The sequence below is a fragment of the Mesoplodon densirostris genome, chromosome 15 (genome assembly GCF_025265405.1).
Source record: "Mesoplodon densirostris isolate mMesDen1 chromosome 15, mMesDen1 primary haplotype, whole genome shotgun sequence".
NCBI lineage: Eukaryota > Metazoa > Chordata > Mammalia > Artiodactyla > Ziphiidae > Mesoplodon > Mesoplodon densirostris.
In genome coordinates this window covers 51,055,188-51,080,455 of record NC_082675.1, presented here as the reverse complement: position 1 = coordinate 51,080,455, position 25,268 = coordinate 51,055,188, and the positions used below count along the sequence as shown (strand labels likewise).

The 25,268-nt window shown below is 39.7% G+C and overlaps 1 protein-coding gene across 3 annotated transcripts in view; it reads right to left on the bottom strand.

Annotated features, from left to right (window-relative positions):
• Positions 1–1,423: 1,423 nt before the first annotated feature.
• The window catches only part of GALNT1 (polypeptide N-acetylgalactosaminyltransferase 1), a 127,921-nt gene continuing 104,076 nt past the window's right edge, over positions 1,424–25,268 (bottom strand). For all 3 annotated transcript variants that reach the window (XM_060118744.1, XM_060118743.1, XM_060118745.1), the window contains 6 exons: positions 24,788–24,905; positions 23,132–23,312; positions 22,093–22,232; positions 9,235–9,333; positions 8,618–8,752; positions 1,424–3,393 (listed from right to left, as the gene is read on the bottom strand). In XM_060118744.1, coding sequence (XP_059974727.1) covers positions 3,247–3,393; positions 8,618–8,752; positions 9,235–9,333; positions 22,093–22,232; positions 23,132–23,312; positions 24,788–24,905 — 820 coding nt within the window. In that variant the 3' untranslated portion in view covers positions 1,424–3,246. The remainder of the gene's footprint in view (positions 3,394–8,617; positions 8,753–9,234; positions 9,334–22,092; positions 22,233–23,131; positions 23,313–24,787; positions 24,906–25,268) is intronic.

Genomic DNA, 25,268 nt, shown 5'->3' with positions numbered 1-25,268 from the left:
TGTTTTCTCATCCAGGTCCAACTGAAAACACATTCCATAACAACTTACTGAATTGCTTGGTGTTTCTGTTGAAAAGTCAGTAATTATATATGTGTGGATCTATTTCTGGACTCTCTATTCTATCCATTGATCTATGTCTGTCCTAACTCCAGTACCACACTCAATTTCTGTAGCTTTAAAGCAAGTCATAAAATCGAGTAAAGTCTTCCAACTTTTTTTTTCTTCTTCAAGATTTTCTTGGCTATTTTGGGTCTGCTGCATTTCACATATATTTCCCAATTTCTACAAGAAAGCCTCATATTTTGATTTCATTGGATCTGTAGATCAATTTGTGGGCAATGAGATCTTAACAGTGTGTAGTCTTTCAATTCATGAACATAACATATCGACTGCAGTGTTCTACAGTTTCTCTCAGCAATGTTTTGTAGTTTTCCGGGTAGAAGTCTTGCACCTCTCGTTACCTTACTTTTGAGGTATTTGGCTTCTTTGATGATAAATTATATATTTAAAATTTAATTCTCAATTGTTTGTTGCTAGTGTATAGACAGTACAACTGAGTTTTGCCTCATATCCTGCAAAATTGTCAGTTCTGGTAGATTTATCAAGCAAACACTTCAAGAAATCAGAGAATAGGAGCAGTGTCATATAATTGGAAACATCTGATTTTCTGAACGGTAAAAAGTGATTCACTCTTTGTATATCTCTTTTTACAGTTATCACCTCAGAAATACTACCTTCTTTCCGATTTCCTTCTCCTTTGCAGAATATGTAATTCTGGAGTTAAATTTGTTCTTGGTATAGTTCTTAAAACACGGAGACAGCACCAAATCTTTACAGAGGAACCTTTGTTTTTCAGCTGAGTGTAGAATAGGGAAATGAGGACATGACCTACATGCTGCCTTTTATTTGCAGAATGGTGAACAAAGTACTATTTTTCAAGATCCCAATTAGAACAGAAAGACATATTAAAATGGGTTGGGATTGAAGTAGGGTGAATAGATTGGTGAGATTCAAATTATCCTTAACTGTCACATTTACAAATGATTCACTAGTCAAGTAATAATCCCATCTTTTCATCCTTTGCTTTTTCATTCATTCCTTCCCAATTTAATTTTTAACAGTGTTTAGCACACTGCCTAATCTACAAAGAGCTATAAAGAACAGGGATCTATTTTAACTTCAAATAAAACCAATGTAAAGCAAAACTATTCAGGAATATTTTATATTTTCAAAGTACTTAGGAATTGTTTAATTAGAAAAATAAAGGCAATGGGATTATCTATCGGATTCTAAAAGTACCCATGAATTAAATCACTCACATCCCCCTCTTAAAAAACACAACAAAACCTTAAATCACATTGCTGTTAAGTTTTCTTACAGTAAGAAATAAGACCAACCTACACTAAAGTACAAAAACCTGAAATTCTGAGCATGAAAATAATTTATTGATTAGACATCTGGTTTATTCAAGCATAAGGCCTACCAAAGAGAGAATTAACACAGCTCATGGAATAGGAAAAAACCCCCATCCAGCACCTCCTTTGTCTCACTGGGGACAAAATTTATGCATTCTGTACTACAGCCTCACCTTAAAGCATCCACATGTGCTTGATATTAACTTGAATAGGATAGGAGAAACCTTCTGTACACTCAACTTGGCAAGCATCATTAGTGATGCAACAACTTTCAGAAACATTTTTAGGCACAAGAAACAGCACTGCCTGCAGTGAGAGCCTTTGACAAAGAAAATATCATTAAATATAATCTTACAAATAGGAAGAAAAATATATGCACTTTTGCCAATGGACTGCTTCATGTATCAGGAAAAATGTCACAATCAGATTTTCTTTCGATGATTAAAACAATTTAATTGATACTCAACTTTAATCAATACTCAGGTTATCTTGTATTAAAAATCAGAAAAATAAAACAGATTTAACCTAAATGGAATTTAGGGAAGAAATGCAGGACTAAAATAATATGGAATAATAGCTGCACTTCTTCAGCTAACTCATTAAAAAATGCCAATTAAACATTTTCAGTCAAATTTTATTTAAAAAAAAAAGCAGCAGATCAACATTACAATTCAAGAACCTAATCTAAATATGCACTTGACAATGAAGCACATCTGAGTATGGAGTGAAAAAAGTTTTTTCCAAAAGAACCATCAAACGTATCATCTCCAAATACCCAAATAATAAATCACTTCTGCAGGCCGTCTATTGAGTGGAATCATAAACAAAGAACAGAAGATTTATTGCTGTGAAAACAAATCTGTAGTACAGTAGTATGAATCTTGGGTATTAAACATAATCAGTTGAATCAAGTTAGGAAGTTGAAAATCTAATAAGAAATTTGTGTGTGAGAGAAAGTCTATAAGCCAGTTGACCCAAGAGCAACTGAGATATCAAACTTGTTCAGTGAAACCAGACATTATTTTAAATCTCCATTTTTTGAAGGCAATTAAAAATTACAATTCCAACAGCCCACAAACCAAATAATAAAAACAACTGTAGAAAGCAATTAAAACTACGTTCAAGGAGCCACTTTTTCAGCTCAATTTCAGCACCCCAAGGAAAAAAAAAGCATCCATGACTATCACAGATGAAAACAGAATGTCATTGGAATCAGTTATTTTCCCCCACTGAGGTATAAAATCTATATAGAAATTTGATACTATACTATAACAAATTGTACTTCTCATAGTTCTGTTTTAATTTCCTTTAAACCCTGTTTAATATAGTTTTTTAAATTGTTGTAAAAATGTTTTCATGATTCTGAATCTGGTTCCAGTTCTTTTTCATTTATTTTTATATCAATATTTAATATACTGGCTACCAGTTCTAATCAGAAAAAAAATCTTGGACATCTCTTCATTATAACAGCACATTCAGCAGAAATTACTGATGTGCAAGCAAACCATAAAAGGTGCAGCTCTCTGGAAAGCACATTTCGTAGATTGTTTCAGTCTGAATATTCTTTACAATGATTCTTGATGAAAGACTCTTTTAATCTTGTAAACATCAGTGTGCACAATCTCGCTACTACGTAGTTTCACGTCCTTGGACAGGAAGGCCGGTTCACAGCTAGTGAAAGAGAGAGCAGTTTAAGTTTTAATGGCTGATAAACCTTACATCCTGCAGGAGGAAAGCACTCTTCCTTTTTTGCTACTTAAGAATGTGGCAGAAATGTATGCTGAGGTAGCCCAGTCAATCCTTATTTTTTTCTTTTTTTGTAAATTTGGTCTCAGAATATTTCTGGAAGGGTTACATTTCGAAGAAGCCACTGCTGGGACCGGCTTCCACTGCAGTCTCTAATGCTGGGCACCTGGCTGTCCTCTTCTGTGGCTTTATCCAGGCACTGATTACTGTTCACATGCTGCAGGGTTAATTTCTGAAAATGACAGGAAAGAAGTCTTAATATGAAAGTGGAAAACAAAACCAAACCACCTCAACCATTTTTTGTGATTATGAAATTCCTCTGTAGAAAAAGGTTTTGTTTTTGAAATATAAATTATTTAAGACAATGGAGAAATGTATCCGTGTAGAGACAGCATTAAGAGCTATGTTGGGGGAGAAAGGCACTGGGGGTACAGTGCATTCTGCTGGATTTGCAGTCAGATGACCTCAATTCTAAGTCCCAATTCTGCCATAAGCTCTGTAATACTGTGAGAAATTTTACTTTTTTGTGCTTCAATTTCCTAAAAAAGTGATCAGATTAGTGATTCCTAATTTAGGATCCTCAACCTAATTTCAAAAAGCTATCTCAAAACTGCTTCATTTTCCCATGAAAAGGCTGTTCAAATTAATTCTGTGATTCCAAGCTTCAAGTTCTTAGAAACTCAGGTCTTTTTGAAGACTCAAAATCGTAAGATTTATAAAACAGTCCTTAATAAGTGGCTGTTAGATGTGGCTATATACCTTCCTCTCTACTTGTCTGCATTCCAGACTTGACGCTGTCATGTTGATTTTTAGGATAATTTCAAAAGAACGTGACAGATAAGAGTTAACAGACACATACTGACCATACTAATGAATCTGATACCAAGCCCTGGTCAGGTGAAGAACTCCAAAGCAGCTATGTAGGAATTTGCATTAAGCATTATCCTAATAAGTATGTAACTATAAGGAAATATGTTTATTAACACATTTTTACTCACGGCTCCATTTTAATGTAATTCTTTTATCTCATTTAATTTTCATAAGGAACCTTTCATTTTCATAAGGCCTCTTTTGTACCTATTTGAACTTCAAACAAAGCAAAACCTAATGACTGTATACAATACAGCTACTTTAGCTTTCAGGCACTTCTGTGTTATGGTCCATGTGAATGTCCATGTGAATGTGTCCATGTGAATGTCCATGACATTCGCAGATGTCACAGTTTACTCTCAACACTGACTTCAGTAATATCGAAGGGTCAGTGTTAGATACTTTACTTTAGTTCCAATAAATGCATAACAAGAAGACCGGGAAGGGCTTCCCTGGTGGTGCAGTGGTTAAGAATCTGCCTGCCAATGCAGGAGACACAGGTTCGAGTCCTGGTCTGGTAAGATCCCACATGCTGCAGAGCAGCTAAGCCCATGCGCCACAACTACTGAGCCTGCGCTCTAGAGCCCATGCTCTGCAACAAGAGAAGCCATGGCAATGAGAAGCCTGCGCACCGCAACGAAGAGTAGCCCCCGCTCTCCGCAACTAGAGAAAGCCTGCGCAAAGACCCAACGCAGCCATACATGCATACATACATACATACATACATAAAAAGACCGGGAAAAGTCAGCATGGCTGGGGCTGTTTTTACTTTTATGCAGATGCTGTGTAGTTTGTTTTGAGAGGATGCACTTTGCAGTCAGACATTTCTGTAGTGAACCCCAGATTTGTCACATGTCAACAATATGCCCCTGAGCAGAAACCTCTCTCAGCCCCAGGTTCCTCATCTATAAAATGGGGACAAGAATACTTCTAGAGTTGTGCGGAAACGTTAAGATAATGAACAGAAGGTGCCGCCCAGCTCAGAGGCACTCACTACAACATCCTGAGCAGCCACGGACATAGTCTGGCAGCTCCGAGAGAGCCGAAGCACACAGCTTGCTGCTAAGGCCTTTGGTCATTTGTAAGACAAAAACAAAGCACTTTAAAAAGAACCTCCCAAACATTCCAGAAGGCCCTTCAAAGCTTCTCTGAGTGGCCACCTTCATCAGGCCCACTGTATTAATAAAAATAAAAAAACACAACAAAAAACTTAGTTGGGAAATTGGTCTTTATCACCCTAATTTTTAAAAATGTCTCATTATTTCACTTATTGAGAACCATTAAAATAAACTTGTAACAAAGACAGAGGTTACTGATACATGCTGGGTATTTAACTGCTCAAAATTAAGACAGAATCCTTATAATTTCAGGAAGCTAACGTCCCTTCAGGAGACCAGGACTCTGGTGAAGAGCCCTGTTCCAGACACAGCTCTCTGGCTGCTGACAGCCAGGGCAGAGTTCTGTGGCTCGTGACTCTGTGGGGACTGTGGTCACTGTACTCAGCAGAGGATCCATCAGCACGGACTAGTTTCCACACAGAAAGAGTGTAACTAAGGCAACAGGCTAATTGTAACCTCTGAAAGGAGGATGAAAGCTATAGTTATCATTGCATAAAGTCCAACTGCAACCTAGAAAAAAATAATTTGCTGCCCTCTACCCCTAATCTCTAGATGTAACTGTGTCAAAATTTACATTTTCATTCCAGAAAGGACAGCTACAAGTAGTCAAAGCAAAAGAGCCTGGTGTTGTAAACTCTCTGCAATATATACTATAAACAAGACAAAGATATAATATACAAATTTAATAGAAGATAGTATGGTATTGTGCAAAGAATCCTGGATTAAGAATCCCAGGTCTGTCTGAGATCTGGTAACACCATTTACCTGCTCTGTGACCTTGGGCAATTAACTTCCATTCTGGGCTTCAATGTCTACATGTATTAAAAACAAGGTCCTGAATTTTATTTCTAGGGTTCCTTTGAAATCTAAGATTTCATGACTTTAGGTTTAGATTATACATCACTGACATAAGTGTTATTCTTCCAGACTGCGGTTTTCAACTGATGGAGGCAGGACAACTCTGATGGGCCGTCCGGAGCTCCCTGTGCAGTCAGCTCAGACTGTGGGACCCACATCGCAGCTTGACTCCTCCCTCTGCCAATTCTTCTGTCTCCCTTTTCACAGGTGTTGATCTGAAGGATGCTCCCTAATAAACATCCTGAACACTAAGCTTGACCCTGGAGTGGAGTCTGCTTCTGGGAGAACCCAGCCTGCAATACTAGAATTTAATCTCAGGGAAGACACCTTGCAGAGTGTTCCAGGGGTTTTAAAACTTTACACTCATAACTGGTTCTTTCAAAATATCCTAAATCACTTCTAGCTCCCTTTTGAATAACTGTTGTGGTAGACTGTATATCTTATACACAGTCTGCCAATGGCCATTCCCACTCCCTGTCTCCTGGCCACATCACACCATAAAGACTGGAAATGCAAATGCCTGCTTTCCCAGCCTCCCCTTATAGCTGGGGGATCACTATGAGATGAAGTTCTGGCCCATGGGGCACAGCAGAGCCTGCTGCAGGGGATCCAGGAAAAGCTCTGGCTTTCCTGATAAAGAGCAATTCAAGCAGTAGTGCAACATTCCTCTTCCCTTCTTCCTGTCTTGAGTTGGGCGTGATGGTGAGCACTGTAGCAGCCTTCTAGAGGCCACAAGAAAAAGCCAAGAATATTGCTGCAATGTTATCCCTGACATCACTGTATCACTGTATCACTGAATCCATGCCAGAAGCCACTTACATCCAGACTTAAGAAAAAAATAAACCACTATTTGTTCATTCTACTATAAATAGGTTTATATTACCTAATTAAATATACCATCATTTTTCAGTGAACATATACAATTGGGAGGCTTTTTAATTTTCAAAATATTTTGGCTTCGCAATGACTGTGGGGTGCCACTGGCATTTACTGTCTGGACTCAGAGATGCCATATATCCTGCAGGACCTGGGGCAGCTACACCCAAAATGGCAATAGCATGCACCATGGAAAACCCTGCAACAGAATATTCAGGCCACTTCCAATAGTCATATTAACTGAGCTACTGTACTCTCTCTCTCACTCTCTCTCTCTCTCTCTCTCTCTCTCTCTCTCTCTCTCTCTCTCTCTCTCTCTCACACACACACACACACACACACACACACTTTTTTTAAACTACAGTTTGATACTGTGAAGGGAGACCCAGGATTTATAAAACATGGTCTTTGCCCTCCAGGATCTAAGTATCTAATAGTGGAGAAAAAGACTGGTAGATAAATAGCTACAAAGAAGCACAGAATTACAGGGGTCAGAGACAATTGTAATTAAGACAGAGAGAGCTAATTTCTGGCTGGGATCCATGGAAGTGATGTCAATTCTGGGCTCTCAGGAACAGGCAGGACTTGTTAGGCAGATGGAACTGTATGATCTTAAATGTTAAGTGGGAAAGTAAAGGATACGTTCAGGGAATAGCTGGTCGAAGATGAAAAGCAGACCAGGGTTTGTATGTGATGCAGTATACGGAGAAAAGACAGGCAAAGTCACAACATGGTTTGGACATCTCCCTTGAGGGGGTAGAATGAAGCAGCAGAGTGAGCCAAGCAGACAAGAGAAGTAGAGAAAAAGCAAAGAGAAGAAACTAAACAGTGGTGCATCTAAAGCCAATGGATAAGAGGATTTTAAAAGATCATCTGCTTAGCAATAACTTCTACAGAGAAGTTAAGCAAGAGACGAGAATGTCCCGGCTTTGCATCCAGGGGCTGTTTCTCTATGGTGTCAGACCCAGGCAGGAGCCAGGTTGAAGAACCAGAGGCACAAGGGCCAGCCACTCACTCGCCATCATACAGCACAGGAGAAAGGTAGGATGGTGTGTAGAAAATAGAATAGGAACAGAAGTCTGTCCCAACATGAAGAAGAAAACCAGTGCTTGTAAGCGGAAGAAAAAGAACCAGAGAAAGATATATTGAAGATGCTGGTGCTGGTTCCAGAAACATAGAGCAAAAAAAGCATAAGTTGGGAGGTTAGCCAGGTATGAGGAAAGGAAGAGAGGCTTACTGGAGATGCTTTGATTGCTTCTAAGTACCTCTATTTGAGTACAACATATAGCAGGTGGGGAGAGGGAGTGGCTCCAGAGGAAAGAAAGACAAATAGTTTTATTATATATGTCACTGAAAAATCATTGAGCCAGAGAATTTCATTAATTAAATCTCACCTTTTACCTCAATGTTTAATTCGGTAATTTAAAAAGCCTACTTACTGTTCCATTTCTACCACAGTGGCTGGCAAAGCTTAAGGACATACAGAGGGAAGAGTGATTACATAGTAACAACAAGGACCCAGGGACTGGAGGCAATACTAATTTAATTACTGGAGAGATTAAAACATGTTTATTTTACTTATATTACTTTTCCTATCTGTCAATTCTTGGAGTATAAGAACAATATGATCCATATGCAGATTCCACAAGAATTCACTCTTTTAGATATAACGTATTTTATACAATACACCCAATGACACCCAATTTTATTCCTATATTCAACTGGATAACTTACCACCGGATCATACTCCCAAAGTTGGTTGCCTTTTAGGTGGTGGCATTTGAGCATTGTGACTGGGCCATTAAGTTTAGAGACATCCAAGCAAAGGTCATCTGTTCTAATTTCTTTGTTGGCAGTGTAAGAGAAAACCTGAAAAACAAAATGCACACATATAAGCTTTAACAGCAAAATAAATTAGCGTTTTATTTGCCCAAGAATCTGGCAGGGAAAAAGACAAGTATTTCAAGATACATGCTTTTTGAACTTTATTAGTGTAATGGAGAATAAATGACTCAGAAAAGACACCACTATTTTTGCAGAGAAGAAAAAAAAATGATCTTAAGTTCTCTGTATATACTGAGTGTACTGTCAAGGGTTGTCATCTGTTTGACTAAAAAGGGCAGAATAAATCTTATTACAACAATGTAAACACAGTTCTCAGAAAGGGCCTTTTACAAATGTTTCATTTAAAAAATAATCATTAGATTGAAGGCTCTATTCTCCTAAAGGTCTTTATTATTTTCTCTTTAAAGGTAAGAAAATACTTCCTGAATGATGTCATGAAATAAAAAAGGAAGAATATGAAAACAAATCCAAAAATTACCCCTTTAAAACTTTACTACAATACTCACCTGATTACCTCCCATACCGTGACAGTTAAAAATTCCAACTTTTTCATTCTCTTTTCTAGCCATGTTATCTAGACACTGATTTGTTTCCACATTTCGTATCTAGGGGGACAATGAATAATGAAAATATCATGAGTTAGGTTAACTAGACAGACACATACATATCTAACACACACATTAAAATCGATCTAAACTTCCCACTAAATCTCTAATTCCTGAGGTAAGGGCTGAGTTGGGAGGGAAAAAAAAATCACTGTCTGGCTATCTAAGATTCTGTGATCTAGAAAGGTCTTACTATTTATATAAGTAATTTTTGTGTTTCATGGAGAAATCCTTTAAGTTCTTCTTTCTTTCATCCCAAACTGTTCTTCTATGATTTGTATTTAACTCAGTAAGTTCTGGTTTGCCTAATAATTTAAAGCAACTTAACAACTCCCTGTGGACACTATTTGCCACCAAGATAAGGGGGCATTACTATTGATAACTACTTTGATGACTTCTTAGGAGGCTCAAGGTGGGTATTTTCTAAGCAAAGAACCTGGAACTTGGCTTAACTGGAAAGCCTACGCATGGTGTGTAGTGTAAACACCATTCTTCCATTAGGTACTTGTCAGTTATATTAAAAAGTTGAAACAGTCATCAGAATTAGGAAGAATATTTTAAGCACTGATATATTTTTTTCCTCTGAACCACTACAGTTTAAAAGCATATGGCAAATTAATAGATATTTGTAAAGTCCTAAATCTATTGTCATGGGTGGTACTGTCAGCAGGTAAGCCGGAAGGGAGAAGTGGGACAAACTATATCTGTCATGTCATGTAGATAGAAAAGGAGTAATTGTGTGTGATAGATAAACTGGGGGGAAAGTTAAAACCACAAATAACCCATTTATTTTTATAAACATGTATAGTCTACATATTATTCCACTATTTTAATAAGGCACTAACAAGTCCAGGTGCATTTTTTTCTTATAAAGATACAACAGCATAAGTATGAATAACTGTATTATTCCCAGGGGATCAGAATAAGAACTGGGGCTTTGGCAAAAGAGAGGCCTGGGTTTAAGTCCAAATGATCCAAACCCTCTGAGGACAATTTCCTAAGAGAGACTAGTCAGCTCCATGTTGAGGTTGGGTAAGACAGTGCATCCACATACCTACTTTGGAGTCTCGCATGTAGTGGACTCAGAAATAGTAATAATCTGTGCTGCCACCTTATCGCTAGTCAACTCCATCTGGCTATTCTATCAAAACCTCAAACTCAGTTCATGCAAAAACAGGATTTTCCAACTCCTTAATGCTAACACTTCTTCACCCGAACATTTTAACATACCCCTGCCACTCCACCCCTGACCCTGAGGATTGCTATCTAAAACAAACCTCCATCATCACTCCTCCATATATTCCCCTCTTCCCCTGCTACCCCTAGTTTTATTAATAATCCCACAAGTTGTCAAATTATTCAAGCTGGAAATCCCAAGGCCTTTTTTTCCTGGGTGTAACATATCACATCAGTATCCAGGAATTCTTTTATCACATAATGCACATCATCTTTTTATCCATTATTTTAAAGTAGAAACCTATTACCTCATAAATAGATTTTTAAAAAGGTTTTATAGTTAGATACAATTTTACATAAAACCCATCTTTCTGCACCTCAATGGATAATCAATTAATACTTGATGATCATGGCTATCTTACTTGACAAAAAATTTAGTTCGAATTTTGACAAGGTATCTCATATATTCATATAAAACAATTATTTCCTTATACTTTTGAAAAGGTTACAGACTCCCCAGTCCTTTGTTTTCCTCAAGTTTTTTCTTTCAAATATAGATGTAGAGGTTTCTGAAGAAAGGTGATAAATGTCACAGAAATGACTAGGGAAGAACCAACGTTACTGTCAGCTTCTCCCTCTCACATGGAATGGTTTTTTGTGGTTAATTATCTTTTATCAAACTTAATAAAAATTAAAAAAATAAAATTCTCGGGCTTCCCTGGTGGCGCAGTGGTTGAGTCTGCCTGCCAGTGCAGGGGACGCGGGTTCGTGCCCCAGTCCGGGAGGATCCCATATGCCGCGGAGCGGCTGGGCCCGTGAGCCATGGCCGCTGAGCCTGCGCGTCCGGAGCCTGTGCTCCGCAACGGGAGAGGCCACAACAGTGAGAGGCCCGCGTACCGTGAAAAAAAATAAAAATAAAAAAATAAAATTCTTCCCAAAGGTAACTGGACTTCCTATCACTCAGTAACTATCTTATAATAAATCAAACTTGGCTATTCTGTTTCCATAACTGATGTTGCTAAAAATTACAGCAAATAAATTACACTTACTCTGCACTAGGCATTGTTGTATGAGTTTTACCTGTAACGGCTTATACCACCCTTACACCATTCCTATGAACAATTCTGGATTGTTTTCTGACATAAGAGATCCGAGCCTCCAACCCTTGAGGACACTACCGACAACTAGATGTTAAAAGTAGAGTTCTCGGGCTTCCCTGGTGGCGCAGTGGTTGAGCGTCCGCCTGCTGATGCAGGGGACACGGGTTCGTGCCCCAGTCTGGGAGGATCCCACATGCCGCGGAGCGGCTGGGCCCGCGAGCCATGGCCGCGGAGCCTGTGTGTCCGGAGCCTGTGCTCCGCAACGGGAGAGGCCACAGCACTGAGAGGCCCGCGTACAGCAAAAAAAATAAAAAATAAATAAAAGTAGAGTTCTCCAAGGGCTGGAAACCATTACTTCCCAACAGCTGTTTTGGTGACAATGAACTTGGGTCAGCAAGATGTGGCCCAGCTGAGACGGGTGGTCAGAGAGTGGGTGGGCCTCCGCTGGGGCCTGATGGCACTTCTGCAAAGTGCAGGGGAGGGATGGAGAGAAGCCCCGCACACTCGGTGAAGAAGGAACTTCTGTAGAAGGGGAGCTGTGATGTTTGGTCCCTGGGCAGAGAGGATTCTGTCTGGCTCAACGCATAAAGTGGCATCTTTGAGCTGCTCTCCAGGCTGGTTTTTCCACGTTAGATTACTAGAGAAGACAGTTTTCAGGGAATATCCTCCTCCTTTGTAGTAATACATGTGGGCTACCTCACCTACAGAGTGTGTGAGATGATTTTTGAAGGACATGAAAAACCAGGATGACTAGGGGTGAGTTTTGGGAACAATTCTGTTCTTTATGATGTCAGGAGGCAGTAGATCATTTAATAGGTGTGTTTGGCGGCAGTTAACTTTGAAGAGTCTTTGGGGAAGGGAAAAATTAGGAACATTTAAAAAAAAAAGTTGAATCAAATGTTCAAAATGGTAAATTTTATACAGCTTTAAGGCTATGTAACCAATTACCGGCTTTCTAGTGAACTATGGAAGGTAGGAATGGTGGTGATAATACTTGTTTCAATGTTCATATTGGAATGGAAATAGGTACCAGACTTGGTTACTCAAAATCTGACACTTAAAAAAAGTCATAACAATATCTGAACGATGCAGTCAGGGAAAAATAGCCGCACTTTCAAGGTGTCTGGAGACAGATGGGTAGGCATGAGAGCTTAGGGTGGGGGGACACACTGAGCTGGGCCTCACGCCCGGCTCCACCTGCCATGCGACCTTGGCAGGTCAGTACTCTAAGACAGTGATCCCCAAAACCATGATTTGAACAACTGAATAAACTTTTTTTCAGTATCTGCCACTGAAAAAATGATTTTGTGATCAAGTATGTTTGGGAAACACCAGATTAACAAATTTGAATAGGTTTTCTTTACTGAAGGACTTCTCAAAGCCTTTTAACATACTAAGACTCTTGGTAGGGGTGGGGACTGATAGTACAGAAGGATATATGCTGCTTTTTATAAAGCAGCATTTCCCAAACATTTTTGGCCATAAAATCCACCCCTCCTCCCCTATCCCTTGCCTTTCAAACAGGCACCTTGAGAGATATCAGACACCAGCATTCTTTAGAACACAGTAAGTGGGAAATGTTGCTGTACAAACCTCATTTTCTCATCTGTAAAACAGGGATAACACTCTCTCTCACATTTGCTGAGATCCCTCAGCGAGGTAACACATACAGAGGCCCAGCAGAAACCGACACCTAGTAGGACCACAATAGCTGTTGGTTCTCCTTAACTCAGGTGTACAACAGCTGTCACTAAGATATTATTTTCAACCTTATGAGTTGATGATTGTGAATGCACTCATTCCTGGGAAACCAGGCAAGAAATTAGAGCCTAAGTTTCTTGGTTTCTGCTATAGTCTCCTCCAGAATCCTGGCACCTTCACTAAGGTAGACAATGTAAGCAGTTAAAGGATTCTTGGAATCTACTATTACGGAATCTAGATTTACATTTTCACTCTCTGCCATGAGGGTAATACTGGTTAGATACGAGAAAGGGTATGAGTGTTAGTGGTTAAGAGCACAAGCTCTGGGGCTTCCCTGGTGGTGCAGTGGTTGAGAGGCCGCCTGCCGATGCAGGGGACACGGGTTCGTGCCCTGGTCCGGGAAGATCCCACATGCCGCGGAGTGGCTGGGCCCGTGAGCCATGGCCGCTGAGCCTGTGCGTCCGGAGCCTGTGCTCCGCAACGGGAGAGGCCACAACAGTGAGAGGCCCGTGTACCACAAAAAAAAAAAAAAAAAAAAAAAAAAAGAGCACAAGCTCTCAAGCCAGACTGCCTGTGTTCAAGTCCTGTCTCTTCCATTTTGTGGTTGTGACCTGAGCTATGTTGCTTAAACCATTTATTTGTGCCTTAATTTACTTACCCGTGAAGTGGGGGAAAATAGCACCTATCTCAGAGTGTTGGGAAATGAGTTAATATTTGTAAAGCATCAGACTGGTGCTTGACATAAAGTTCAGGCTCAGTAAATTTTAGGGTGGAAAAGTAAATGGTCAGTCCATAAGCCTGGCTAAACTGTAAGAGTCTGGATTATTTGCTTTCTGTGTCTGCTGTTTAGACAATTCACCTCTTGGATTAACAACAATTAGATAACACAATGAAACACATTTATTCAGTTCCAGGTCCCTACAGAAGCTATGAGAGCCAGACTTTGTGAAGCCAGACCTGCTAAATGTACACATTCCGATTTCCCTTTCTGCTCTAAAATCCTATGACTTTAGGTTTCCCTGGGCCCTTGTAACATGACAAGAGGTACCTGATAGGCTAAATTCCAGTCCTAGCAAAGGAAGGCTCACAGAGGTGGAGCTATGATCACAAGCACAAGCTCCCTAGCTGCACTTTGGCTGGTGCTCGAGAACAACCCCAGTCCCAAAATCAGAGCTTCGACCTGATAGTGTGGCCTAGTATTAAGGACATAAATGCTTAAGACCAGCTGCTTAGTTACTAAGGTAATAACGAGCAGGCCACAGAGGGTAAAATCTGTTCCTTATACAGAAAGCCGGCTGGCAAGAGGCAGGTAAAAGGCAAGCTTGCCTAGGCAATCATCTACTGTGTGTTAGACAAGTGGCTCTTTGTAATACACACCTATATTCTGACCTAGCAAACAATGCGTAAGTGTTGTCCAAAATTGGGTCAGTTCTAAAAAAAAAAAAAAAAAAAAAAAAAAAAAAGCTCCTCATTCTTTACTCTGAAGGCAAGCAACTGCTATCAATCTTCCCATGGCATCACCCACGCCGGGCCTTTCTTGACTGGAATGAGGCTCCAGCAAAGGGAATGGATACTCACTTATGAGACAAGGAACTCCGCATACCCTAGCTTGTTTGAGGTGACTTCCTTAAACCACAACAAAGTTCAGAGGCAGGGAGCTCAGGTCAACCGTGAAGTAGCCTCAGGAACTACCAAGGACAAACAAGGAGTCTGTGCTCGCTCTGGCACTGGACACACTGCAACCAGGCCGATCAGTTTCTAACTCGCCACCGCGCAGCTCCCCGCTGTGATCTAGCTGCTCTACCGCATCCTACTTTTCCACGTTACATCTCCTCCTCTTTCCCCATCACCAACACCCCCTCTTCACTCTCAGCCAACGATCTTGTGTTCAGCTGAAGAAACAAAGCTCACCAGAAGTCCCTCACTCTCCCACCTCAAACTACCAGCCTCCAGCTCTCAACCCACAATTCGCCTGACTTGGCCCCGGCACCCCGCCCCGTTCCTTCCAGCTGCGTGGATGAACTGCACCCCCTCCAGCCTCTACCTCCACTGTGCACCACAGCCCATTCCCCCACCTCCTAAACGTGACCCCTGGACTCCTGCAAGCAGTGGCTCTTTTCTATCTTCACATTTTCTCTTTTGTGTCCTTGGCGTCAATCAGTACAGTTTCATCTTAGTAAAAATAAACAGAAAAACCCTTCTTTAACCCCATTTACCCCTCCAGCTACCACTCACTTCTCTGTTCAGCTTTACAGCAAAATTTCTTATCCACACTCATGATCTCCACTTCCTCTTCTCCTGATCTCCTGTGAAGCCATCAGAGATTCTTGTCCCTACCAATCTCCACCGGAACCCACTTGACACAATGAGATGGAGCCTCCTGACAATGTCTCCCTCACCAATCCAACGGCCAGTTCTCAGGACTTGTCTCCCTCCTTTCTCTGCAGTGTTCCATACGATGGATCACTTCCCTCTTTCTTGAAGCAAGTCTTTCACTTACTGGGGCATCACTCTCTTGGTTCTCTTGCTATTTCAGAAATAGTAACTTTTTTTTTTTTTTTTGGCCATGGCACGTGGTTTGTGGGACCTTAGTTCCCCGACCAGGGATGGAATCCGTGCCCCCTGCAGTGGAAGCGCAGAGTCCTAACCACTGGACTGCCAGGGAATTCCCTCTCTTCCTATTTCAATGCTCTCTCCTTCTCAATCTTTTTGGCTGATTCCCTCTCACCTTCACAATTTCTAAATTGTGGAGTTTTTTATGGCTTGGTCCTCATTCCTCTTGTCCATCTACAATACATTCACTCCCCTGCAAGGTGCTCTCATGAAGTTTTGTGGTTTTAAAAACTACCTATATACTGCCAACCCCTAACTTTAGATCTCCATCCCGAACTTTTGTCCAAGCTGCAGGTTTTTTAATGCAAATATCTATCCATTATCTTTACCTGGATCAAATGTAACATGACCTGCTGAGCGCCTTCTGCACCTGCTCTACAGGCCTTCCCATCTCTGTAAGGCCAACTTCACTGCCCCAGAGTCTCAGTCAAAATCTTAATATAATCCTTGGCTATTCTTTTCCTTTCCCCAATATATCAGTTCTACTCTTGTTCCCACAGAGTTCTTTCTGACATAGCAGACAATCTGATCCTTTTCAGTGACATCTCTCCCTTCAACTTCCCACCTCAGAACAAAACCCAAAGTCCTTACTATGGCCTACAAGCTCTATGTGATTTGGCCCTCACTACGTCTTGACCTTATCTTCTTCTGCTCTCCCCCTGTCCACTATACCCAGACAACTGGCCTCTCTGCTGCTTCTGGAATGTGCCAAAGGACATTCCTGTCTTAGGGCCTTTGCACTTGTTTTCCTTGTGCCTGGAACACTCTTACCCCAGAAGTTCATCTGACTTGCTCCTTCACTTCCTTCAGATCTCTGCTCAAAAATCACCTTACAAGACAGGATTTTTTCAACTACTCCACATAAAAGAGCACCACCACTCCCGCCCACAAGTCATTCTATCCCCTTTGTCCTTACCACCACCTGACACCATGAATATTCAAAAAAAAAAAATCTGTCTTCCTCCAGAGACTGTAAGATCCACAAGAGCAGAGACTTTATTTTATTCACTGTATTCCCAGTACTTAAAATAGTATCTATCAAATAGTAGGTATGCAAATATTTGTTGAATGAATGAAAGGAAGGAAGAAGTGACAACCTCCTGCAGATCGGGGGGCGGGGGGTCGACTTTTCCTGAGTGTCAGGAAGATTCAGTCCTGGGGTGGGACCTGGATGTGGCCCTGTCCACACAAATCATCATTCCCTGTTGTGACCTACAAAGAAGATTTTGCCCTGCTATCAATTCCTGTCACAGAAGTGTTGGGTTTTTCTTTTTTTCTATTTGGATTCACATGCTTTCAAAAAGTCAATTTTATAATTTAAAGGTTTATAAAGATTTGCAATGAACTGCAGACAGACCCAGTAAAAACAAAATTTCTTTACTAAGCAATGCACTTTCATACAGTATTTCCTAAGCTATTAAAAAAATGTTGGCCATAAGTAGCTAAACTGATTTATAAACCACTTCTGGGTTGTAATCAGAAAATTGAAAATCACTGCCTTGACCTAATAAAAAGAGGGACCTTGGGGAATTAGAAGATTATTAAGAAAGGAGAACCACAATCTTTATGGCCCCCTGGCTTGGGGTACTGCACTGTAGTAAAGAAGAGGAATAACACTTTCTCAGTAGTAACACATAGTAGCCCAATACTTCTGCTCCAATAAGTAGAGGGAAAAACAGCTAAATTGCAGAAATCCTATTTTTGAGTCTATTAGAGAGCAATGGAAGCAATTAGGGTGAGGTGAACTATAATCCCAGAAAGGGAAGAGCCCTCCCTGGGTGAGTTGACAAGCACCAGATGTCTTCCTCTGTAAGGACATTTGCTGATGGTGCAGGCTGAGGACAGGGTGTGGTCCAAAAGGGCCTTTTCCTCAAGGAAAGAGCACAGTGATGTTGGTTATGTGAAGGCTAGCATGACAAAATAAAAATCAGAGGAGCCGGGCTTCCCTGGTGGCGCAGTGGTTGAGAGTCCGCCTGCCGATGCAGGGGACATGGGTTTGTGCCCCGGTCTGGGAAGATCCCACATGCTGTGGAGCGGCTGGGCCCGTGAGCCATGGCACGTCATGGCTCATGTGCATGAGCATGCACGTCCGGAGCCTGTGCTCTGCAACGGGAGAGGCCACAACAGTGAGAGGCCCGCATACCAAAAAAAAAAAAAAAAAAAAAAAAAAAAATCAGAGGAGCCCCAAATACAAGGCCATTCTCCCCATGGGACATTTGCTGTGCTGTCAGTGGGTGGTAAGCTGTGGCTAGAAAGGCAGAATGAAATCCTCCACATCTCAAGAGGGAAAACTGTCATTATACGCAGATGCCATGATACTATATATATAGAAAACCCTAAAGACTCCACACAAAAACTACTAGAACTGATGAACGAATTCAGCAAGGTAGCAGGATAGAAGATTAACATGACAGAAATCGGGTGCATTTCTTTACACTAACAATGAAATATCAGAAAGGGAAAGTAAAAAAAAAAAAATCCCTTTCAAAACTGCATTAAAAAAAACACCTAGGAATAAACCTGACCAAGGAGGTGAAAGACTTATATGCTGAGAACTATAAAACATTAGTAAAGGAAACTGAAGATGATTCAAAGAAATGGAAAGATATTTTACGCTCTTGGGTTGAAAGAATTAATATTGTTAAAGTGGCCATACTACCAAAGCAATCTATAGATTTATGCAATTCTTATCAAATTACCCATGACATTTTTCACAGAAGGAGGACAAATAATCCAAAATTTATATGGAACCATAAAAGACCCAGAATTGCCAACTCAATCCTGAGGAAAAAGAATACAGCAGGAGGCATAACTCTCCCAAACTTCAGACAATTCTACAAAGCTACAGTAATCAATACAGTGTGGTACTGGCACAAAAACAGACATATGGATCAATGGAATGGAACAGTGAGCCCAGAAATAAACCTACACACCTATGGTCAATTAATCTTTGACAAAGGAGCCTAGAATACACAATGGAGAAGAGACAGTCTCTTCAGCAAGTGGTACTGGGAAAGTTGGACAGACAGCTGCATGTAAATCAATGCAAATAGAACACACCCTCATACCATAAACAAAAATAAACTCAAAATGGCTTAAAGACTTAAATATAAGACATGATACCATAAAACTCTTAGAAGAGAATATAGGCAAAACATTCTCTGACATAAATCATATCAATGTTTTAAGTCAGTCACTCAAGGCAATAGAAATAAAAACAAAAATAAACAAGCGGGACCTAATCAAACCTACAAGCTTTTGCACAGCAAAGGAAACCTAAACAAAATGAAGAGACAGTCTATGGACTGGGAGAAAATATTTGCAAATGATGTGACCGACAAGGACTTCCAAACTGTACAAACAGCTCATACAACTCAATAACAGCAACAACAACAGCAAAAAAAACCCAATCAAAAAATGAGCAGAAGACCTAAATAAATATTTCTCCAAATAATACATACATGGACAACAGGCACATGAAAAGATGATCAACACAGCTAATTATTAGAGAAATGAAAATCAAAACTACAATGAGGTATCACCTAACACTGGTCAGAATGGCCATCATTAGAAAGTCTACAAATAAATGCTGGAGAGGGTGTGGAGAAAAGGGAACCCTCCTACACTGTTGGTGGGAATGTAAATTGCTGCAGCCACTATGGAAAACAGTATGGAGCTTCCTCAAAAAACTAAAAACAGAGTTGCCAAATGATCCTGCAATCCCACAACTGGTCATATATCCGGAGAAAACTGTAATTTGAAAAGATACATGCACCCCAGTGTCACTGCAGCACTATTTACAATAGCCAAGACATGGAAGCAACCTAAATGTCCATCGACAGATGAAGGGATAAAGAAGATATGGTACATATATACAATGGAATACTACTCAGCCATAAAAAAGAATGAAATAATGCCATTTGCAGCAACATGGATGGACCTAGAGATTATCATACTAAGCAGAGTAAGTCAGAAAGAGAAAGACAAATACCATATGATATCACTTATATGTGGAATCCAAATTATGACACAAATGAACTTATCTGCAGAACAGAAACAATCTCACAGATATAGAGAACAGACTTGTGGTTGCCAATGGCGGGGTGTGGAGGAGGGATGGATAGGGAGTATGCGATTAGTAGATGCAAACTATTATATATAGGATGGATAAACAACAAGGTCCTACTGTATAGCACAAGGAACTATACTCAATATCCTGTGATAAACCATAATGGAAAAGAGTATGAAAAAGAATGTGTGTGTGTGTGTGTGTGTGTGTGTGTGTGTATATATAAATGAATCACTCTGCTGTACAGTAGAAATTAACACAACATTGTAAATCAACTATACTTCAATAAAATTAAAAAAAAATCTTCCACATCTCCTGGTGCTTAGGAGACAAATTCCTGCTAGACAGAAGACCTGAAAAAATAACAACTGGTCCGCCCCACTGAACAATGTGGGAGGCTAAAGTATACTAATCTCAAAACCTCAGAAAGGCAAAACTTTCAGGGTTGAGGAGACAGAGACCCCTCCAAGAAGCATACATGAGCCAGAAGTGAACTAAGTCTTCCCTAAAACTGCAACCCAGCCCCACCTAGCTCAATCTTTGTTATGGATTGAATTGTGTCCCCCGCTCCAAATTCACATGTTGGAGTCCTAACCCCCAGTATCTCAGAATGTGACATTATTTGGAGATAGGTTCTTTACAGAGGTAATCAAGTTAAAACAAGGTCATTAGGGTAGGTCTTAATCCAATATGACTGGTGTCCTTATAAAGAGGGCAAATTTGGAGACAGACACGTACACAGGAGAATGCCACGTGAAGATGAAGGCAGAGATCAGGGTGACGCTTTGACACGCCAAGGAACACCGAAGATTGTCGGCAAACCACTAGAAGCTAGAAAGAGGCAGAGAACAGATTTTTCTTCACAGACCTCAGAAGGAACCAAACCTGCCCACACTTTGATCTTGGATTTCTAGTCTTTAGAACTGTGAGACAAAACATTTCTATGTTTAAGCCAGAAGTGGTATTTTATTATGGCAGCCCTATGAAACTACTAAAACCCCTGACTTGATCAGACCCCTGGACTAAAGAGAAGGATCCATTTAGATTTCCTACACACAGAGCACAGCTTTAGCTGGGAACCAGAAAGAATGGCTATCGACATTCTAGGAGAACAGTGGGACAGGGCACAAGAAATTCTTCCTTGTGACCATCCTGGTAGTTATACCAGAAGGTAAGAAGGCAAGACTCTCTCACACCAGACCCTATACTATGGGCACCCACAAAGATTAAAAAGGCCAAACTCCAAAGCACAACTAATTGTGTTGGCTAATTATAAGCACTAATAAGTAAATTATTTCAGTTTCAAGAAGATCTGCTGTTGAATTCTAAGAGCAATGACTAAAGGCATCATCAGAGATAAGCATGCTAACCAACAGTCTTTCCAACCACCATGCCCACACTGAGATTTTGGACTCCCAAGGGAAAATAAATGGGTGTTAAAAATACAACTTATTATAAATGGTCTTTCAAGTTTCCTTGTCAGTTCTTTACAATTTATCTTTACTTTGAAGTTCCTCACAGTTTGATTTGGGCTAATTAATGCTAGGACATTAGTTTTAGGAATATATGGTTTCAACTAAATGGTCCAGTTTGTTAAAATAAGAAGTCTATCAAAGACATTAATATACTGTAACAAAAGTCCAACTGTGAAAGGTGAGAGGTAGAGCATTCTTCTTCTTTTTTTTTTTTTTTTTGTGTGTGTGGCACGTGGGCCTCTCACTGTTGTGGAGCACAGGCTCCGGATGCGCAGGCTCAGCGGCCATGGCTCACGGGCCCAGCCACTCTGTGGCACGTGGGATCTTCCCGGACCGGGGCACGAACCCGTGTCCCCTGCATCGGCAGGCAGACTCTCAACCACTGTGCCACCAGGGAAGCCCGAGCATTCTTATTTTAACAAAATATAACATGATAAAAAATTAATAAGGTAGACTGCTTCAACTAACAAGAACTTTCTCACATTTGAGATAACTTTAATATGAAGGTACTCCCTTGTTAGAAGTTTAACCTCTATTCTTTTTTATAAATCAGTGAGAACATAATAACCACACAGAATATATACATATATATATATATACATATATATATATATATTTTTTTTACCTCTCCCAAAGAGAAATAGTGACGTGGAATCTGAGAATCGGGATAAATATTCTCTAGGTACCAAGAGAAAGGTCTGCATTGGAGTTTGTGTCTTAGACCAAGTCTTGATGATATATCTCCATAATCTACCTTTGTAACACCTGTTAAAAGAAATAAGTGACTGAATTATTAATGTTCCGTTAGGTAACACATTTCTATTTATATATTGCATCTAAAAAGCCAGTCAAACAGGAAAAGTAGTGTCATTTTGGTGATGTGTGACTACACAAGTGACATACCATAAATCCACCTCCCAAAGTATAAAACAAGGAAATATATAAATGTACAAGGAAATATATAAATGTGTTTTTCAAAGAAAAATTACATTTATCTGAGAACGATATACATGCTAATAATATTACACACAAATGTAAGTTATATGGGGTCAGAAAAGTTTAATATTTGTTAAAGCAAAAACAAAAATAAAGACCAATTTTGCCCAAATATGAAACAGAGGTTAAACAGAGCAATTGTTTCCAGTCAGGTTTCTCTCTCACAGCTCACTGAATTGTGTGCGCTGCCACTGCACAGTCTTGTGGTGACTGGAAGAGGATGGGATGGTAACAATGCCAGGCAGATTTATAGCTGATGGAACAGCTGTTGCCACAAAACTCAGAAGAGCAGAGAAAGACTCCTGGAGAGAAGTCCCTGGAGGCATGTTACAGGGCTCTGCACTGGCCTTGAAATACCTGACGCTTTCATATACATGTTAAATGTTGCAGTTAGGTTTAAAAAAAAAAGAACATGGAAAGCACCTGGACCAATAGTGACTTCTGCAAGACTGGATCATGTATTGTTATTGTTAATGACATATACCAGGCATTCTGCTAAGCACCTTCTATACGTATGTGACTTCCTTTACTCCTTATAACAACCTATGAGGTAGGTGTCTCACCTCTGCTCAGAGGTTCTCTTCCGCTCCTTCTTATCTCTCTTCAGAATGCATTAGGATCAGACCAAGAAAGTTAGTTTTGTATTTCTAATGCAAAATAATGCTAACCTGGAGAAATTATATAGAAGAAATTCTTGAATTCATCCATCCACACTTCTGCAAGTCGTCTGTTATTTTTATTGATAATCTGCCCTGTGCCTCCTGGAAACGTGTAGGGTGTAGCTTTCCGAAACACATGTCCAACATGTGAGCAAGTAACAATCTCCAAAGTTCCTCCACACTGCCAAATCTGAAAACAACAGCAAAGAAGACCAGTTTTAAACACTGATAATTCTAAAAAAAAAAAAAAAAAACGGTTCACATCTATTGAGTTTCATAGCTGGAATTTCACAGAATCAAGGGTGTACAGTGGAGCTCCTGCTATATGGCCCCAAAGCCAGTGCTTCCTCAATTTTTGGTTCTGATCAAGCCAGAAGTTGAAGGTTAAATTCAGAAATATAGGTAAATGCAAAATACAGAAAAGACTTGAGGTCCACAGCAGTATTTCTCTAACCGCAAGCCGTCACTCTTACAAGGGTCATAAAATTCAAATTTGATGAACTGCAACCAGTACTAACAAGGACATACTGTTTCATGAAATGTTGATATTATGGGTTGTGTGTATATTTATTAATATGGTTCGTGGTCAAAAAACTTTGACCATGCAGTATTCAGCCAGAGTCCTATCTGTTCCTCCTTCTCCAAACCTGTCACAACCTGTACATTAAACAGAACCTAGGAATCTAAAACTTGATTACTCGTGAGTTATTCAGTGGACACTGACAGCACACTCTATGGTGTTTGTGAGAATAAAAACAAAAAAGGAGTAAAAGAAAGATCATTAACTGTTGTTTCACATCCTTAACAAAATTATCCTTTCAAAATACATTTTTCCCTAAGTCAAAAACCTATTTTCAATTAAAATACATTTTGAAAAATTTTGATTTTGTTAAATATTCAGTGTGCCTACCTTAACATTTTTACCGGATCATAAAGTGATACAGCTAAGTAGGATCTCCAAGATGATCTGGAGTTCAAACCTCTCCTTTTATAAAGAGCAAAGCTATCTACCAGGAACACAGCAAGCTAGCTGGGTTAGACTTCAGTGCAGTTCAGTGTGATTTCCACTACAGGCCATGTGTCTAAAGTTCATTATTTTCAGAAATACACTATGTCATTTTAAAAATATGTTGTTTTTTGTGAACAGGAAATGCAAAAGACTTAAGGTTGACAGGGTTACATTAATTTAGAATAATTTCAGAATTCTTTTGCCTTTTTCTTTTTATGGGGAAAAATATAAAGCTGGTAAAGTGACCAGGTTTAAATAAGAGAAAACAATTTTCAAACCAGAAGGACAAAGCATATTAAAGAAAGTGAAATTATGTTTTTGGCAGTTAAGTAACAAAGTAGCATCTACAAACTATGTGTTATTTTTGTTTATTTTTAGAGTTTGAATTACTTCCTTGAAAGTAACAAATTAAAGACAACAGGGGAATCTTGTATAAGTTTTACAGGTGGACTAGTAATATAACTGAATTATTTGCTTAAAATAGTTTATAATGAACCTTTAATAGTATCACCAAACTTTTTATGGGCTGAAGGCTGTGAAGTTTGATTAAACTCATATTAAATTCACTTTTTAATTTTTATTTAGAGATAACATAAATATTTAAAGCATATCCATATTTGAGGTTATACAGATTACTTTTTTCAAAGGGAACTTACCCTAAAGGAAATTTCTAGGTTTTCTCCTCCCCAAATATCCATTCCAGCATCATATGTTCCAATTTCCTGAAAGTAATCTCTGTCTATTGAAAAAAGGCCTCCTGCCATTGTAGGTGTTCTGAAATTCAATCATAACACTATACCGTTAATTGTAACAATTTAAAATTTACTATCAGTTTTTGTTTTTAAAAGTAGTTTTATAACTGTTTGTAACTACAGAATAAATGCTTATTCTCACACTCTTCAGAAACTTTCACAGGCTCCCAGGGCTTTCTTTGTTTTTATGCTGGACCTGCACCCCAGTTGTGCTGTCACAGCTCCTACCTGGACAGCCTTCTCTGCCTGGACACCCTTCTCTGCCTGGACACCCTTCCCTGCCCAGTCCCAAGGGCTCTTACTGTCTTCAGTACCTTTCTCGATCCTCAGGTCCTGACTGAGCTTCTACCCCAAACTCCTTAAATTGAAGCTATTTCTCATAATC